At 39.3% G+C, this 20,369-nt stretch overlaps 1 protein-coding gene across 9 annotated transcripts in view; it reads right to left on the bottom strand.

Moving 5' to 3' along the window:
- cacna1da (calcium voltage-gated channel subunit alpha1 Da) overlaps window positions 1–20,369 on the bottom strand; it is a 91,170-nt gene that overhangs the window by 64,567 nt on the left and 6,234 nt on the right. For all 9 annotated transcript variants that reach the window (XM_088090769.1, XM_088090768.1, XM_088090773.1 and 6 more), the window contains one exon: window positions 19,722–19,827. In XM_088090769.1, the coding sequence (XP_087946895.1) occupies window positions 19,722–19,827 (106 nt within the window). The remainder of the gene's footprint in view (window positions 1–19,721; window positions 19,828–20,369) is intronic.

Below are 20,369 nucleotides of genomic sequence, written 5' to 3'. Positions count from 1 at the left end.
ATTTGCAAATGTAATCGTAGACATAAACAAACTTAACAAATTGCCATAAAACAGCAGAACACGGCTCACAGGGGTATTTAACCAATGTTAGTGTCTGTATTACCTTAGCGTAAGGTGTTAATCTTTTATGTTGTGTTGCTTGTGTAATGTACTATGTAGACATTAGAAGTTTAGAAGTAATTTATTGCATACAGTATAGCTGCCATTGCTTAAGATAAATACTGTAACGCAAAATTAGCAAATTAGTTTTTAAATTTTAGAAATTATTCTGGGCCAGGGACCTCCTATAGATTTGGTACGCCCCCCATGTTGACTCCATGGCTACTGCCTTGAGTCATTGAACTGTGCTGATTTTACATTAAAAGGAAGCAGAGCAGGCCTTTACTGTATCTGAGTGTTTGCTTAGTCTCAATGTTAAAAATGCACCAATATATTAAATATACAAATTAACCAGGCGGGGCAGTCAACCTGACTGAGGGCCTGTAATAAATCTCAGTGCTTTATGTTGAGTAATGACGACACTGAGAGGAGATCAGCGACCATAAAAATATCTCCATATTCGGTTCTTGACAGTGGAATGGAAAAGAGAGAACAGCTGTGAAAACTTTACATCAGAGGTTTCTTTTTTCTTTCTAGTGATCATTCTATCAAACTTTCTATCAAATTTAATTTATGTAGCACATTTAATGTTGTTAAAAGAACTTCACAGACGACTGACGGCTCATTATGAGACAGAACAAGAGGCGATCATAAAAATAATAACAATTTGAGACGGATTTACACAAGACATTAAAGATTGTGCAAATGTAATAAAATAGATTTTAAAAAGTATAATAACAGTAATATCAATATAATAAACTCTACTAAATAATAGATAAAATAGATAAAAATGACAAAACAAAACAAAATCGACATGTAATGTAAAAATAAGAGATATATTTAAATGGAAAAAAGTTGTAAATACAAATGCAATAGAATAATTACATAAAATATATAAATAATGTCGATAAACCACTCCTAATCAAAATCATTACTAAATAGGTAGGTTTTAAGTTAAAAAATGTCTACACTTCCAGCTGCTCTCAGTCACTGTAAAGTTTTAAGCTGCTGATTAACATGACTGTTTGAGATGAGATGTGAAGAGCGCAGGCTTTGGAATAAAATTCAACTTTTGTTCTCTAGTTTTGAGTAAAAGCTGTTCAGGATGGAAAATATCTGCCAGACATCATGACAAATATACTGTTTGTTAGGGCTGAAACTGAAGATTATTTCATCTACTTTTTATATTTATTATTGATTAATTTCGTAATTATTTACTTAATTATTTGGGCTATAAATTGTCAAACGATTGTAAAACATGCCAAAAGCAATTTTGCAAAGCCCAAGACATCAAGTCTTGTTTTGATTAAATTCTTGTTTAGTCCAATCCAAAAATCCAACAACCAAAGATATGAAGTGCAGACGACTCAGAAAATTAGAAAGTATTAATTCGAGAAGCTAAAGCCAAAAAAAAAAATTCTGAACAATTAATGCAGATTCATTTTCATGACAATTGACCAATCCATTAATTGGCTAATGACTGCAGATCTAAACATTTTTTAACAAATATATTGTGCAGCCTATTTTATGTATTTCAGATTACATGACCACCTGAGTGTCACTATGTGTGCGTGTATGAAAAGCCACATCTGAGCGTGTGGCGGCAAGCCCACATCAAATGAGTCAGAGTGACATCATGCATGTTTGATATCTGTGTGCAACCAGAGCGCTTACAAACAGAGCAAACACAACAAGCCATAACACCAATGTCATAGCAATCCATATGTAGTACAGTGGAGAGTACACACACACACACACACACACACACACACACACACAGAGTCAGTGCATCGACACCCAAACAGCACAGTAAGACGACACAGCAGCCAAAACGTGCCTGTAAAGTCTGCAGCGATCAGCCACGGGACAGTTTTAGAACACATCCCCCCTGAGTGTCACAGAAACGTTATAATGTCATTTTGGATCTGATTGTGCATACAATGAGCGGACATATATTCTGCAAGACTTCCCACATCAATCTCCCGCTACATCTCCCTCCCCCATGCGCTTTTCATCCCTCGCTAACTCTTTTCCTTCCCTTGTCTGTATAGATCCGTCAGTGCCATCCAGCCGAGCCAGGGGGGGCGAGGGCAGCCAGCATTTAGTGCTTCTTCACCGCCTACTCCTGCAGGTTTGCACAGTAAATAAGTGTGTTTGAGTGCACGGTCTATGATGGGATGCCTGTTCAAGTATGTGTTATGCATGTGGTGTGTGTTAATCATGTGTATCTTTTGGTAAGTCTTTAATATATTACCAGAAGATCCTGTGTCCAATGCTGAAATTTGACAGTTCTAATCAGGAAATAGGATGTACTCAGAAATGTATCAATATGTTTCCCGTATTGCTGTTAAAATGCTCGTGTTTAACACTGACTAAATCCAACAATAGAAACAACAGCAGCAACAAATTGTCTTTTTTCTACTTGAATGCCTTAAATTAAAATGCAGCAACTACATTACAAAATACGACATTATGTGCCGAACATCTGTTCTTATGCCCTGCTTTATACTCTATATAGCTGGGCCCATGTGGTTGTATGCACAGTATACAAAAGTGTCTTTGTGTGGTGTACACACAAAGTAAATGTGTGTGTGTGTGTGTGTGTGTGTGTGTGTGTGTATGTGAAGTACTGTGGGGGCGGGAGTTGTGTGAGGATGTGGATGTCATTCTGCCAAGGAAAACACTACAAGTGCAGGTCATCTTAAGTATACCCACATTACCAGTGTCTTCACAAAAAAAGAAAACATCACACTGAATATCTGTTGCATAAGCTCGGTGATGTATTGCTCGTTTCCACCTTAAGTTATACGATCAATACAGAATTGAACAGCGATGTAGTTGTTCAGTCATGATGTTGACAATAATAATACATCAGACTTATATAGCGCTTTTCAGAGTCCTCGAAGATGGTTTACAGAAGAGACATAAAACACAATTTAAAAAAAAAAAATTAAAACAATTAACAGTAAATTCTTTAATGTAGGTCCAAAAATAAAAACATAAAGTGAAGATTAAAACTGAATAGAGTCTCCTCGGGAATAAAAATATTTGCTTTCTCAGTTAGTAAATTGGTGCAGCTGTCAGACAGCAGCTTGGCTTTACACAGCAATATAGTGGCTCAGTGGTATTACTAAAATCACAGTATTTCAAAGCAGTCGTCTACGATTCAGCGCGACCTGTGCACAGCAGCTGTGTGTCCATCAGCCAAAAGGATTCAATCTGCTGAGTTCATTAGCAAAAACCATGAAAGCTTCTCTTGATGTTTAGCTGTGTCAGTGTCTGTGTGTGACCGTTAGAGAAAGAGGCAAATAGTGAATCTGCAACCTGAATGCTGCAACACCTCACGGGTAATAAAGCAGTCTCATGTATTCTCGTTCACCCAAGCCCACACACTCCTATCTCTCTCACAAATATGGGCACACACACACAAAAAACGCAAATTACAAATGTAAAGACCTATGATTCCCCATCTGCCCTCTCTGGTTTTATTTCTTTGTGGTTCATCACTTGCAAAGTGCACCAGTGAATGTCGGTGCTCCATTACTGCGCAGCACATCTGTAAGAACACACATGCATGATTGCAGATGTGTGTCCATGTAAGGAAGCACATATGAAAGACAGTTGCTGTCATGGAAACCAAAACAATGGCTGAACTCAGGAAATGAAAGGAGGATCGTGAAAAGCCAAACTTCAGCTCTTCAGTTTTATTGAAATTCCTCTTCTGCTGCTTTTGGCTCAAGCGGGCAGCTGATGCTTAAGTCAAATATTTTTACAAAAGCAAGCAGTGGATTACTGACTCCATGTCGTAAATACAGAATCTGCTCTGATGTGAAATTACTACAAAAGCTGCATGACATGAGAAGGAAAGGAAGAAAACTGTTGCATAACTGCACAGGTGCATCCAGCTCTGTCAGGGTTTACAGCCTCTCTTTATTGTCTCTTTGACAGCTCTTTCACATTATGATTTGGTGTCATCCTCAGTTATCATGCCTCGCATGTTAAATTAATCTCGCTCACTCTGTCAACTTCAGTCTCCCTCACATACACGTGCGTGCACACGCACACACACACACACAAATTGGGAAAGTCAGCCAAATACAAATACAATCTATAAGGTCACTCAGACAGCACAGACCTCCTTAGTCTGTATATATTTCCTTAAAATCTCTGGTGGAGTTTATGGCAGAAAATTCACATTTGAATATAAGTAAGACTACAATTACTGACATGATATGTGTGTATTAATGTAGCCACGCCTGAGTTTGAGACGATAGCGTTGCTACAATTGTGGCAGTGTTACAATTATTACAATTTTACCATGAAACCAGTGAGTTCTCCATAATGATGCTTTTTGTATGACGTTTGAGCAAAAACATATGAAGATTATCCCAGAGGAAACAGGTACCCGTGAATGGACTGTGATATGGAGTCACCTTATTTCCACACCTGGCTATGTTTTTGTCACTACTGAAATGTACTACCATCCTAGAAATACTGCCACACGGTTGTTTATCTCCTCACACCGGTCAAGTTGCATTTACAGTTTACATCAGTGTCTGTAAAAACTTGGATGCTTCACACATCTTCCCACTGGCAGCACAGAAGATCTATACAATCAGCACAGTTTCAATTCAGCCACCAGTTCACTATCTGACTAAATGTCTCCCGCTCAGTTTCTCAGTTATGACATTGAGTAATGGCCAAAGAAGTGTTTTTGCAGAATTCCCTGAAGGTGTTCTTAAAATGTCTTTTACAAGAATGATATGAATGCAAGGTCATCGTGACTTTGACCTTTGACCACCAAATGCTAATCAGTTCAAAGTCTGAGCCAAATTTGAAGAAATTCCCTGAAAGTGTTCATGAGATATTACGTTCACAAGAATGAGACAAACAAGGTCAAAGTGACCTTGATCTTTGACCTCTGGCAACCAAAATCTAATCAGTCTTGAGTCCTAGTGGATGTTTGTGCTAAATTTGAAGAAATTGCATAAAGGTGTTCATGAGATATTGCGTTCATGAGAGTGGGCCGTATGGATGGACAGACAACCCAAAAACATAATGCCTCCGGCCTCCGCTATCACTGATGCAGAGGAATAAAAACAGAGGAATTACTTAATATTTGGTCAATATATTTGGAAATGTGTTATTAACTACATTTTATTAATAAGAAACTGTACTGTATAAAATTCCACAATTCATACATGGTCTGTCGTTTCCCTTTAAGAGGGCCTGTAAACACAAACTCTGCACATGCTCTGCTGTTGTACTTTATCGAGGATGCATTCACACAGTATCCACACGAAGCTAACACAACTCTGGCTCCTTCTTTTCTCTCTCTCTCTCTCTCTCTCTCTTTCACACACACACACACACACACACACACACACACACGGATGCACGCACACACACATGCAGAAATGCAAGTTCAAGATAACAAGCAGGGACAGTGCTAGTGTGAGCCACAAATGAGCAGTTGCGTTAAGTGACTAAACACATACTTCTACCATCATCTCTATGGGAGTCCACAGTCCAGACGTCGCTGCTTGTGCCAGCCATTACACACACACACACACACACACACACACACACACACACACACACACACACACACACACACACACACACACACACACACACACACACACACACACTGCCAACTGCTTCCTCCGTCACACACATACAAATTTACGCTCTGCTTTACACGCACAGCCAAAACATTGGCACATTACGCACTCCTCATATGGAAGTACATGTCATCAACCCCCCCAGCGAAGACTCCAATGATAGACTGTGATTACTGCATCAAAACAAAGACTGAAGCAAACAGCAACATTAGGAACTCAAAGGTCATTGATTCAGGAGGAGGACTGTTGACAATGTGCTGTGGAGTTCAGCACGTTAGCATGTGCCAGATTTACCGTCCCTCTCACTCCCACCGCCCATCTCTTTACACATCCATGGCCTTTCCCCCGTCCTGAGCACGAGCACAGACGCCCCCTGTTGCTGATTGGATGGAACAGTGTAATGCTGCTCTGTCCAAGCCACTTTGTTTGTTTCCCATTTACAGAGTCAGGGCTGTGTGTGGATGCCGGATTTTTTTTTTAAGTGCTCGCTCAGAACAGGCAGCTAACAGACCGTGAGAAGATATTATGTTTGCCATTCTATAAATGTACAATACGCACTGTTTAACTGGCACACAGCCTGAAGAGCACTACTACTACTGTGACCTTGGTTTGTCTATGAGTGACAATAAAGCTGGAAAATAATGCAAGGCACTTTAATACAAGAGAAAAACAAAAGCAAACTGTACACGCACATCGAGGAGCGGGCAGAGGGGGAACCTGAGCAGAACTGTCATGGTGAAATATGGTCTCACTCCCAGGATATCAAAACATGTTTCTTGGGCAGCGGCCATCTGCGCCAGATATGGATACAGCATGCCCTTTAGCTTCTGTATGAGGTGCGCCAGGCTTCCAACCAACTCAGATGTAAACCCATCTGTGTCCTTTACAGGCATTCAGAGCACCGGACAGAGTACAAAGAGTGAAGAAGACCACTTAGGGCAGTGGAGAGTGGAGGGGGATGAATCCAGCAAACACAGGGCTTGACCAAGGGGACCAATGATCATTTCCCGTGTGAAACTACAAGTCAACATAAAGCTGGGGGATAAAATGACAATGATTATCTTAATGTAATTTCCCTTGATAGTGATAAAAAAATGTTTGATAAATCCTTTATATAATTAAACCACATATACGCCCACAGAGGGGGCGGTAATGAACCTTAAAGGCCAGTTACTACCCACCATTAACCAGAAGAAGAAGACGGAAAAGTAATAGTAGTAGTAGAAAAAAAAGAAGCTAAGACAGGCCACCTTTCATCGGCCACTGAAAGCCGTGACACACCATGCCGACACTCGAGACACGGCAACATGAGGCAACACAGCAGGGGGCTTCCCTGTATTCTCAGAAACACAACAAACTGACCAGCATGTACATTTTGCACTGGCGTGAGAGGAAGTATCCCTCCACGCCAGCAGACGGCGGTCATCCGTAAGAGTAATTCAAAATGGGAAACCGGTTGCCAGTTAGCACTTTAATAACACAACCCAATATTGAAAGAATGAATCATGAATCAACACTGAGTTTTTTTGTCGTGCCAATCTTTATTCACTCATCAGTCACTCCAGTCGGCTCACGAGAGTCCATCACTATATTTTCCTAACCTCGACCAAGTACTTTTGTTGCTTAAACCTAACTGCTGACGTTATCTGTCAAGATGCGCTGCAAAAGCGACATCACAGTGACTGCAGAGGAGTGTCTACTTTACGCATCCTTATTTCCCTTCTCTTTCCTCCTTTTTCTTTCTTTTGTCTATTTACCATGTATCACTCCCTTGTTTTTAACCAACAGGCTGCACAAAGACCCTGAAAAAGGCCTGTCGGTCGCAACCTGTTGGTCATTTTCCATACATATTGCTATGTAAAATAAAGGCATTTTAATTTGCACAAATCCTACAGTGTGCTTTGGATTGTTTTTGAAGGAGAATTGCATTTTATATTTTTTAGTGAGACCATATTCCAGCCATGCAATGAACCCTTCACAAGATGGACCACAGTAACAACACCGCTGTGGCGTGGCTTTGGTCTTGTGTAAGAGGCCTGAAGTTCACTGAAGTCAGTGTTAAAATGCATATGTGAACTAACTGTCAATGTAAGCTTCAGGGAATAACTGATTATGGATCTGTGTGATTAGTTAAACCGCAGTGTGTTTGAACCTGTGACAGGAGCTTCTGCTGCCCGCTGGCCTACAGATGGAGCTGATGAACTGTTGCCAGAGTGTGCCATAAAGCTAAGTACTACTTTATGTAAAACTTCATTAGATGTGTCTTTCAACACTGCAATAACATTCACGCAAGAGTGTAGGTTTTGTTTCAACACTGTTAGGGGGAGACACAAATGAAATGAGCAGGTTTTGGGGGTCTGCTGCCAGAATATTTTGAGCATCAAACACATAAAGGGAAACTTTTCAAGTTTTCTACCAGCTTTGTATCAAAATAATGTGGGTGGTTTGTGTAAATGAACTATGGTAAACATCCCTCCATCTAACCAGCGCCCAGATCTCCCTGCTCGTCTCTCAGCTCAGAATATTCGCATTAACGTATGCCCGCCGCCACAGACACAAAGAGTATATAGAAGCAGGTCAAGAGAGAGACCCAACTCTCTCTCACTCTCTCTCTCTCTCTCAAACGCAGACTAAACTCAGATCAAACCGAAAAACAAGACAGTGTGCATTTCAGCCTATCGTCAAGCTGTGATATGAGATCATTTGATACCAGCAGGCCACCATATTGTTTCCTGTAGAAATTCGTTCAAGCTTGATTATGCCACCCACCAGCTGAAACATTTTTTGGTCTTGTACGGCGCTGTGTATTCTAAATGTAGGTTTTCTTCCAAAAAAGCAAAAGCAAATGCCATAGTCCCTTTTCTCTTTTTTCAGAAAGTATTTGCCTCTCTCAACTGCATAGACAGCCCAGATTTATGAAAATCTTTCCAGCAATAAATACTTCTTTTCCTGCATTCTCGGGCGAATTTTTATGCACTAATTTGTGTTTTTTCTGCACCAATTTATTCTGTAAATGTCTTAAATTTTGTCCAAAAAAACCTCTGTTATGTTCATGTTTTTATTAGGGATGTCTTGATCAAGTTTTTTTAAAAAATTTTTTTACCCCAGATCCTGATCTGAGTTATTTAATTCTGAGTATGTCCCAATACCAAGCTGCAATCTTATACTTGTATTTACTTGGATAACAGAGTTGCACAATGCACACTTGAGTATTTTAAAGTTATTTAAAGCAATCCAGTGTATATTCTCGACAGTTTAACGGCTCTGCAATGCAATACAAGAAAAATTTGATCATCCCTAGCTGACATCCCTAGTTTTTACAGGGTGGGGGGGTGTCCCTGCATTGTGTACTCTGCATCTCTCCTGAAATCTGCACCATTGCTTTTACAGTGTGCTATGAAGCATATGGTATATGACTTTAGATGATAAAAATTTGATTCTTGACCATAATTTCATAATAGAATAAATCTTACCTTGGCTTATCAACTTCATCTAATCAGTCAACATAGCAGTTATGTTTGGCTTCTCTTTATTCAATCAATTAATATTCATTCTTAAATAGTAGCATTTTTTAGGAGCAAAATTGCAAAAATGTCAAGTAGACACATTAAGGTAACACATTTGTACAAAGCCTGCCATCTCAATTAAACATGGCATTAGAAAATCTGTGCTGTCTGGTTGTGTGTCATAGCAGAAAACACAGTATCATTACATCACTGGGAGATGACAAGCATGTAACTGTCATTAGTGTAAACAAGTTTCACTTGTTAGTCTGAAACAGGGGGGGCAGTCATTAACAACCCCAGTCCCTGACTCTTCATGTATTAACCACTTTTTATGACATTTAGGAAATGTTTACCAAAAATCCAGACATCACACAAGGTATGAAACAAAACAGGGCTCCTACAGCTTAAGGCAAGTGGTATCTAAGACTTTTTAAGAATTTATTTAACACCTCTTATTTAAAACCAGTGTTACAGAAGCCATCAATTACTTTGGGTTAGAAAGAAATTCATTTTATCTCTTAAATATTTGTGATAAAATAAAGCATGGGTCTTTGGTGATATAATGCAAGAGGCATTCTGTAAATTATTATTATATTAAAGTTACCTATTGTTTTGAGCCTTTGCAATGCAAAGTAAGAAAAAAAAGATTCATAAAAATCATACCTCCAATGTCTAAGCATTTTAAAATCTTGTAAGACCTTTTAAGAGTCCACGGGAACCCTGATTAAACCAGTTACCAACTTGTGTTTGTGTGTTCATCAGTCCCTCTGTCAATAGCTATATGTTTTTCAATCATTCATATTTGAAGAATATTTAACAAATGATTCATGTTTTTAAAAAATGCTGACACCCAGAGTTGTAACAATATCCAAATGTGAAGCTGATTCAAGCTGTGAATTCTCTGCGGGCATCCAAATGACCTCTGTATCGGTTTGTGCGCGGACATTTCAGTCTTTACATGCTTGTGTCCTTTTGTCCCCAGTAAAATAAATAGCGCTGCAGCTCCAGAGTTATGCAATAACGGTGGTACGGGCAAACACTACATGATACCATACGCGATTCGCTGCGTGTTGCCTTACGAAGAATGTATGAATCATATTCACCATGAAAAGGTCATTGTTTTTGCTCAGCTACCTTCAGCAGGAGCTGCCCGCGGTGTTGAGTCTCAGATAGATAAGTCAGAAATGACCTTAAAGCAAAGGCAGGAGGCTTGCAGACTATTTGTCTGTCCCCTAGACAAGGTGGGTGCGGAAAAGACACAGTCACGTGCAGGATGGGTTGTGTGTCTTACTATTGCAGAGACATGACTAAACAAAGGAAGGACAGGAGAAAGCTGAGCAGGAGAAGAATGAGGAAATGACTGTGAGTTACTGACAGGGTTTTTTGTTTTCCTACATGTGCACGTGCGTGTGCGTGTGTGTGTGTGTGTGTGGTTGCTACATCCTGTTACTCACTTGTGCCTCCTGGTGGTAGCAGGACCCCAATCCTTTGCCCTGTGCTCTGCCCAAGGAGGAAATTGCTTTCTATTTATAATGAGCTGCTGCATTAAACCAAGCCTTACTAACAAGACGGGCAGACTCATGCTATTAAGGCCTCTGTGACTTTGCAGCATTGCACTGTTCTAACCCAAAGCAGCTCTGCAGCACCTCGGCACTTGTGTGGACAGAGTAGCACATAAACACATCCAGTAAATTCACCTTTCAGGAGCTCATGTCAACAGAGAATGCACTAAGTACAGAAAAACGGGAGAGAAATGAATGTTATTATTAGGGTGAAACAAGGGACGATGTGTGAGAAAGGGGACATAAAGTAACAAATAGCTCACTACTGAAGGAGTTCAACTGGAAATTAAATATGAGGTATTTTTAACTCTTCTCATTGTTTCAAAATATAACAGCAGTAACACAAACTTGTGCTGGTGGGATTGTAAACAGGCCAGACATCACATAGACATTTTTTGGGACTGCCCAAAATTGAAGTTATATTGGAAAGGGATTCATACAGAGATACTGGCAGTCCTGAATATTGACTTACCATTAGACTCAATGTATTTTATTTTAGGGGCAATCTCTGAGGGAGATATGTCTAAAAGAAAGGTCTGTTGCTCTTGCAAAACAAAGCGATAACTCTTGTTCCCGCCACCCTCCCTCAACGCAAAGACTGGTTGGTGAAAATGTACTGAATGGAAAAAAGTGACAGCAAAACTTCATGTAAGGATAGACAGGTTTTTGATTCTATGGGCTCATTTAATTACCTATTTCAGATTACTGAAGTAATAATGTTCTAAAATGATTTAATTGTGAATTTGGCCAAAAATAGTAATTTCTTTTACTGAATTTTTATTTTATTGTATTACTTTGTTTTCTTGAAAGTCCTCTATGTGGATGCATATGTCGTCATGATTTATACTCTGCATATTTGTTTGCCGGACTGTGACTAGTACCCTTTTTTCTTTCTATTTTCTGAGAAAGTAGAAATGGGGTCAACAGATTCTTGGCCTTGCTAATTATCGGGTCCTATATTTGGCATTTTGCCGATTTTCTGTGTCTGCGTTTTAATGACTGCTGTTAAATTACTTAACCAAAAACCAACACCAGGAAAAGAAAGTGCCAGCATGGGAGGAACTTTTACTTTGTTAAAATTCAGGAAGCTATTTTTATTCAAGTATTTTAAATTTTTACTGAACTTTATTTAAAAAAATGTTGCAGGGAACTTGCTTTATATGATGTAGGCATTTAAACAGAGTTTTGTGTTGAAGTTTGTTAGATTCCAAATACTAAATTTCAACATAATAGTGTCATTTTTATTGTAAATGCATATTGGTTCCAAATATTTGTTATCAGTCTAATCATGGAAATTTACGAAACATTGTATTCAAAAAAAAAAAAAAAAGAGAATGCACTAAGTGAACTGTCTAAACATCCACAAGCCTAGAAGTCAGCTTATCTGCAGCGCAAGGTTTCAGTTTCTCTTTGTGCTGAAAGTTACACCCATTTTCAATGTATCACGGAGTAAAAACCTGCTTAGTTCGGCAGCCTATAGTGATATAATTTGATCCTTCCTTTATACATCAGGCCTCTCAGCACCTCGGGTTTCATATCAGTCCTCAGTCCACCTGTGAGGCTGCAGAGCAGAGCGGTGTGAAATGGCAATCTCCACTACAGCCTTACCTGCTGGCTGCTATAGTAAAACTAGCTCAGCAGTTTTTGTCTCCAGCGCTCCTCCTGTGACTACAGCGTGAGCTCTGTAGAACAACCAAGGCCACGCTGGCACACCTGCCCTACAAAGTATTCTATTGTTCAGCCTCTGCTGAAAAGGGAAAGATTGCATTATTCGTCCTCTGGTATCTGATTTAATGTCGACGCTGCAGAATTAAACCAAAGTCCTGTGCAAGCAATGGATAAGGATCAGTATGAGGATCAGCAAAAACATACATAGTGCAGTTAAAGAAGAATCCATATAAGCACAGAGGAGGCAGTTACGCATTTTAAAAAAGTTAAAATCCAGATGAAACAGCATTTCCAGAGTATCAGTACACTACAGCATCGGCAGATGAGATATAACTTTGTGAGGAATTTTGTTTGAAAAATGGACATGTCATAACAGTGAGGCCCCGACAGTGTAAAGCCGACAGGATGGTAGTATTCATCGAGGAGAGGGAGACAAAGTCCATATGCTCAATGTAAAGTTAGTTGCTGAGGCAGTTTGCAAAAAGCCTTGTCCACAATGGGGCTGTCAGAGATGCCACTTTCCCTAAATCCAGCCAAAGGGCCCGTAACCACTAGGGCTGTAAATCGCCAGTTTCATCACTATACAATATTATATTGATTCTTTAAACAATTATGATTAATTACGATTTTTGCCGATATCACAAAGTCTGCCACGATACAATTTCAATTTGATTCGATTAAGGGGCCTACGGTTGATAGGAAACAAGATTGTTTAAAACAATCACTCACTGAAAAAGCTGCTTGGTCATAAAAGATGAGTAGTTAAGTGCACTAAAGTTTACTTTAAATTCCCTCCACTAACACACATCAAACAGCACACAGAATAAGTCTCCCAATAGCCATAAAACATGGATTAACCGAAAAGACCATTTAACATTCAGCTCAATAATAACTGTCAAAGTGCGCAGACAAAACAATTTTTTTTTGCTCGTCAGACAGTAATAGCTTGGCACTTTCACATTGCATAAATTAGCCTTGCAGCTAACGGAGTTCAGCTAAATAATTTTTAAACTCATGGCTTGTTTGACTCACTGCATCTACCGACCAAACACAGCAATTAAAACACGAAAATAATGTTACAGTGTTGCAGCAAGAAGTTAGCAAAGTGAGATGGCGTCCAAAATATTTCCACACTGCTGCTTTATTCCCGAGTAGACAGTGTTATCTTTGCCCTTTATCTCTTTGGCTGCCTGCAGCTGTTTGAGGCGACGCAGAATTTCAAAATAAAGGCGCATTCTAAAGATCATGACATGGATCGATGTTTTCACTTTGATCGATCAAACTGCATGGTTGATCATTGAATCGATATTTCTATCCAGATCAATGAACTGTTACACCCCTAGTAACCATGGCAACATCAGGTGATTTTGTCATAAGCCTGTCCAGCTGTAAACCTATGTGAAGCTCACGGCATGACAAAAACTTTTACAAAAATATAATTACAAAAGAACATATGTGTATATCTATCTATCTATCTATCTATCCATCTATATCTATTTATATATATGCGCCACAGTCATCGTAACATAACAGCATGTCAAAATAAATGCAAGTTTGTGTGTGCAGGGTCTGATCGGCAGCGCTGAGCTACAGCATCAAGAGTAGAGGAGAAATAGCAGCATATACAGGTCCAGGTGGAAACAACTCAGTTATTTATATATGTGTACTATTTATGGATTGAAGACAATGTTTTTTGTTTTTGGCTGCTGTTCAGATGAGTAATTTTTGATTTATCTTATCATTTTTGTTGTTATATTAATATTTTATACAGAATCTAAATCTCACTATGAGTTACTACTGTCGTTCACAATAGAACTGAGATATTTTTTTAGTTTTTACTGAATATTTGAAGGTGAAAATATTGTGATGTAATTTTAAAGCCATATTGCCCACCCCTGGTACTCTATTGAGTAGTAACATTTGAAATCAACCAGCCACAGCGGAGGGAAGACGAAAAAGTTAATTTCCATCCCTGGCTGTAGAGAGTGATGAGCGAGCGAGAGGTGAGCAGGTATGCTAAAGCTACAGGCGACCTGCTGAGGGGGTGGGAGGAGATAGAGGCAGGGAACTAATGTGCATATTCAACATTCAGTGCATACTAAATGAGGAAAAAGTAGTTATATCCAAGCCATTTTGAGGCATGAAGAGATTTTTTCATGGAAAAATCTTGCAAATATGTAATTTTGATGCAGAGAGCTGTGTTTTCAGGGTTTAATCAATGCCAGACAAGGAACTTTAATGATCTTGTTCATGAAGCATGTCAGCCACGGCTAATGACGCTGCGCAGTCCAGGACCGACTGATAAGAATACTAAATGTACCATTTTGGTTCATCCTTAATGGCTGCATGTATAGCTCCCATCTGACACTCATATTTAGTGAAGACATATAGAAAATCCATTAGAATACAGTGACAAATATTACACAGCAATGCCACAACAGGCTCAGACAACAGACATAACGACAGCGTCGTTAAAAAATGTCAAACTTTCCGTCACATGTTCATACTAACAGCTTTGGTTTGCATAATAAAGACTAAGATGAGACGTAGAATGTAAATTATTTCCAAGAAAAGCTCATTATTTAGTTTGATGCTATTTGGTCATTACTAGAGTCAATATTGAAATGCTCCGAGATCTTTCTCTCTGCCAGACACCTTTGGATGTGATCTGAACACATGAGAGGGTGAAGCTCTGAATATATAAACACAATTTATGACAACGCTCTGAATTCATTAACATTGCAGTTTCTTGCGCAGCAAATCTATAAAAAGACCTGAGGTTTAGAGGATATACAAAAAGTTACAAGTATGAAACAAGCACCTGTCGACGCTATATACATAGACCATGATCAGTGTGAGGCTGGGACACACATTAGTGAGTGCTGAGAGTAGTAAAAAAGAAAAAAAAAAAAAAAAAAAAACCTGACGTAGTAAAGTATTTATTTTACTACATATTTATTATAATTAAATTATTTTTATTTCACTACATTTTGTTGTACTGTATACAGGTAGGAGAAATAGACATTTTACTCATAAAGGCAGAGATGCAATAATGCAACTTTTTCTTCCCTGATACTGATTTGATTTGACATGATAAATACTAATCTAATATGATATCTCCATTCCCAAATTTCCCAAAATAAGCTCCCAAATCAGTAAACCCAACAAAGGGCCCTCTCACACCAGGCCAATGGTCCGCTGTTTGTCAGTGTGGGCACTCGGGTTGGGTCTTGTTTAAGATTACAGTACCAGTACCTTTACCAGTACCCGTACAGTGATACTGATGCCAATTGAGTACATTATTTGATACTCCCAATGTGAATGTAGTGGTGTGTATATCTTAAAACTTCAAGTAATTAGGCTTTTTTTTTTTTTTTTTGCTTCTATCACCAGGGAGAAAGATATGGAGCGAGTAAAAAAGACAGAGATTGTATGCCACTCGTTTAACTGCACCAGAGGATTACTGCACCCAGTATACCGACACAACACCTCTCTGTACTCTCTTAAAACAACCCAACTGGCCACCAATGTTGTTAGACACTGATTTTTGGTTGAATTTAGTTTTTGACATCTGGCAACCAGAGCAATTACTAAAGGTCGACCAATATTGTTTTTTCAGGGCCCAGCAACTTTTTTTATAAAGTCAAGTGAAACTTAAAATGAAAACAAATAAAATGAAAAAGCTTCCTGAGGTTTTACAAAGTAAAAGTTTCTCCAATGCTGACACTCTCTTTGCACTTTTTAATTAATTCATTTTTATCAGCGATCACTAAAATAAAACGCAGATACAGATGATCGGCAAAATGCCAAATATTGGCCCCAATAATCAGCTAGTCCGATAATCTGTAAACACCTAGAAATGACAGCTGCTGCTGCTGCTGCTGAGTGTGAGCGTGTCAGCGGGGAAAGTTGTGAGAGTCTGCACACACCAGTGTTCAGGCTAACTGTCGGCATTACGGTGCTTTTCATCGAGGAGTTTAACGACAGAGTCGAGCCGTTTCGGCGTCTGTGTGTGTTCGTTGGCATGCTGTGTAGCTTGTGCCTACAGACATTTAACTGACGTGGCCGTGAGGATAGCAGCTTGAGATGGTTAAAACAGAGTCTGCTGGTCCAGCAGAGAGATGGGATGATTCAGGATCAGACACCCGACACAAAAAGGATCGAATGCAGGTATCGTCTGACTGGAGACCTTTCGATACCACTTGGTACTGAGTTGTTTTGTCGGATAATTTAAAGGTATTGCATACTGATTACCCAGCCCTAGTGGGCACATCAGTGAGCGCATGATACCCGAGATTTGGCGGTATGTCCTGCACTGTTGGCACTGGTCGGACCTTATTTGTTTGTTTTTTTTAGTTGATTCAGCATGTTGAATCAGCGTCAAAGACGGCAGAGCCAGTTGGTGAGAAAAATCACCCATTGACAGCTCAGCTCAGCGCATGAGAAGAGAAACAGAAGTGAGGAGAGAGGCTATGAGGTCGAACCAAACTTGCTGTATTAGGTAAGAATTTGTTTTAGACATTGAGCTCTTTAGCAGAAACAGTTCACAGTTGTTTGCTAGTGTTCACCCTGGTTACAATCCTTTTTTTAACATCAAGTTGTGCTGTTAATGTGCTAACTAATGTCTTAAATCTGTTGTGTCGTTCTCTCAGTTTTCCTTTTTGAATGACAAATACCAACTACCACCATCTGCTGGAATTTAAGTGTGGTGTGTTCAAGCGTGACTTTTTCAGACAGGCGAAGAGAGGTGACACGACAGTCGGCCTTAACACCTTAACCTTCAAAGTAAAATCCCTGCCGCATTAAAGCTTTCATATTAAAATGCATCCATTAAGTGTCTTTATGCATCAAGATGAGCTCACCACAGAAAAGGAACGAAAAGAAAATTATATTCGGCCTAATGTGGATTGTTCATGTCTGGCCGGTACCTGCTTCACTTAATGAGGTCAATTTGGACACAGAGCATCCATAAACCAAGACACTAAAAGTGCTGTGTGTGTGTAATGACTTCAGTCCAGCAAGTACAAAAGACTTTTCATGCATCTATTCAAATAGTCTTAAACAGCTTTTGTTATGGGAGCAAAATGCACAGATGTTTCAGTAATGTTTTCTCCAGAGTCCAATCCGCCTCTCAACATGATGTGCACATTTTCTCACAGCTGACACTCAGTACGTTTACATGATGTTAGAAAAGTTGAATTATTGTCGGACTGAAGCAAACTTTTAAAATACATGTAAACATGTTAGTCCGACTTAAATCGGACTAAGTGGAATTTCTAGAATTCGCAGTAACACACCCAGATAATTCAATTGGAAAGCTTTGCCATCACGTAGACAACTGAGTCAGACTTTCACTGGCCGAGGCGTTCTGCGCGTCCTCCTGCCAGCCTCCCTCAGTGGTCAAAGATAGGGACTATTCATTATTTCTGAGGGGGGAAGTGGTGCTACAAATCGGGTCAGGCATTTAAGAAAGAAAAAGCACTGAGGAGGGACTTGTTTTTTAAAATATTGGCTTACGTGAAGGACAACAACTTTCAATGGTAGTATTTTATATTTGCTTTAACAAAAAAGTACAGTCCTGCAACACCGACATGGAAGCTAAGCGATGTACTGCTGTAGACAGGGCCGCAGCAAAACATATTTTGGCCAGCCAAAAAAATCAATGTCAGTTTGGATGTTCACTATATTTGAATATTTGTTCCTTTACCTAATGCAACAGCTGATGGAGGCAGCGATAGACCAGCAACTCCGCTGTTCGGTGACACAAATGTCTGGTGTTTTTGATATAATGGTCTCAAATCCCTGTTGGTAAGGGCTGTCTTAAGGCAAGGTAAAGCGGTGAAAATATTCTAAATACAGAGTATAGCCTAGGTTTTTTTTCCGGTGGCTTTAAAATAATCAGTGAAGGCAGAGTTTACTCAGCGCCGTTTGATTAAATGTATCTGATGCTGCAGTTTTCTACCCCGATGTTGTACATAAACAGTTATGATGGTGATTTGTTCTATATCATAGACTGTAGAAATAGTATAGGTTTATTGCAACTAGCTGAAAGGGGGCATTATCCGTGGTGGAGTCAGACATACCTCTGTCAATAAATCCATTTTACCCCGGTGCTTGTATACTGGGGCAGTGTCAAATCACATGGCCTAATCAAGCTATGACCATAGCTCGACTGAACTGTACACATAAAGGTTATGAGTATCAGACAATCCAAGTCTTTCAAACTTCACCCCCAAACTAACCCTGACAACACACTGTACATAATACTGTATCCAACACTGTAATGTCCCAGATGGCCCACTTTCCCCTGATGCACCACCGCTGTGTAAACAAACACCCTGAGGTCACCCTCCAGGAGGTCAAACTGAGAAGCAGTACACCGTACTTCTTTAAAGTAGACCAGACGCACTTTTAACTAAAGCTGTAGCTTGTCTTTCACAGCGTAACAGGCAGAGAAACACTCTCCTTACAGTCTTTTACAGCGGGCTGGTAACCTCGCTCTAACATGTTTCTGCTCTCAGACGAGGCTTTCAAGAACCTTCAAATGTCTGCAGACGCACTGTATAAGCTGCTCATGAATCATTGAACACTACAGCTAAATTCTGCTCATGTAAGGACCACATTCTGCGTGCATGTCTGGCTTTTAGAGAGCGCACTCATCCTCAGCTGTGGAACAATGCTTACAACACTACATCACCCATAATTCATCACAGAGACATAAATGCACAAGGTGCACAGAGTGGTGCAATGACGATAAATTCTATAAATAGAAAGCTGAATAAAAACCTCTGTACAGGGAAACTATGACATGATAAAGCACCGATGAGGATAGTTGTCAAAGTGTTTCTCTGTGTGGGCGCAGCAGATACTTCGAATCTGCATGATAAAGCAATATACTGAAGATACAATCTGTACGCAACGTCTTACTGTTTCTGCAAAATCTCTGGCTACATTTTGAAAGGGCGATAAAATCAAACTTTATCAACTGAAAGAGGATTATGAAGCAACAGCACGTTTTATAATCTATCTTGAAACTATTAAAGCAAAGAAGAAAACAACTACAGGCACAGGAGGAGATTATCTTCCATTATTTAACCCCGTAGCACAAACCACACATTAGGTTTCTGACAATTTGAACTCAAAAAGTCCACATTAAACTATGCAGAGCAATACTAGTCATACCAGTCACTGTCAGTAAGCAGCAGCATTGACACAAATAAATAAATATACTATTTATGTATTGGCATATAAAGAGTACTCACCAGGTCATGATTTGTGGAGTTGGAATCATCTTCAGGGAAGGGGACATAGACAGCTAAGGCCATACAGTTGGCAAAAATAGCAATTAATATAAAGATATCAAATGGCCTGAGGAAAGAAGTTAAGGAAAACACAGAAGAAAGCAGATGTAACATAGCAAGAAGAAATAATAAATAAATAACATGAATAAAAAACTGTTTTGCAAATCCCCTGCTGTGACACTAAAACTTCTGCAACACTTGTAAACGTATTAACTATTCACAGAATTTAACAAGTTAAACATGAAAACAAGATAAGACATCAGAAGTGCATCTTTGATGGTCTTTTTAATCACTAGTACGTTTAAATGGCAGAACAAATCCCTGCATGATCTGTACGGCTTTGTTTGGGTAATTGAACTTAGCTGCCCTTTAAGCTATGTAATTGTTTACTTGTAGAACAGTGGTTCCTGATCAGAATACATCTAAGATAGATCAATAGATTCGTTGTTGTCCTTTTCCGAGGAAATGTGTTGCAGCAGTCTCTACAGGGCCTCGTTAAAAACTCTGGGATACAAATACATTATACAACATTACATATCTACTTTAAAGAAGTATTTCAACGATATTAAGAGAGTTTTAACATAAAACTAGGCCGTCTCTGCAGTAGAA

The sequence above is a fragment of the Plectropomus leopardus genome, chromosome 2 (genome assembly GCF_026936395.1).
Source record: "Plectropomus leopardus strain MGB_pleo_1.0 chromosome 2, ASM2693639v1, whole genome shotgun sequence".
Lineage (NCBI taxonomy): Eukaryota > Metazoa > Chordata > Actinopteri > Perciformes > Serranidae > Plectropomus > Plectropomus leopardus.
The sequence above is the reverse complement of the archived record's forward strand: the minus strand, read 5'-3'. Positions and strand labels throughout refer to the sequence as shown.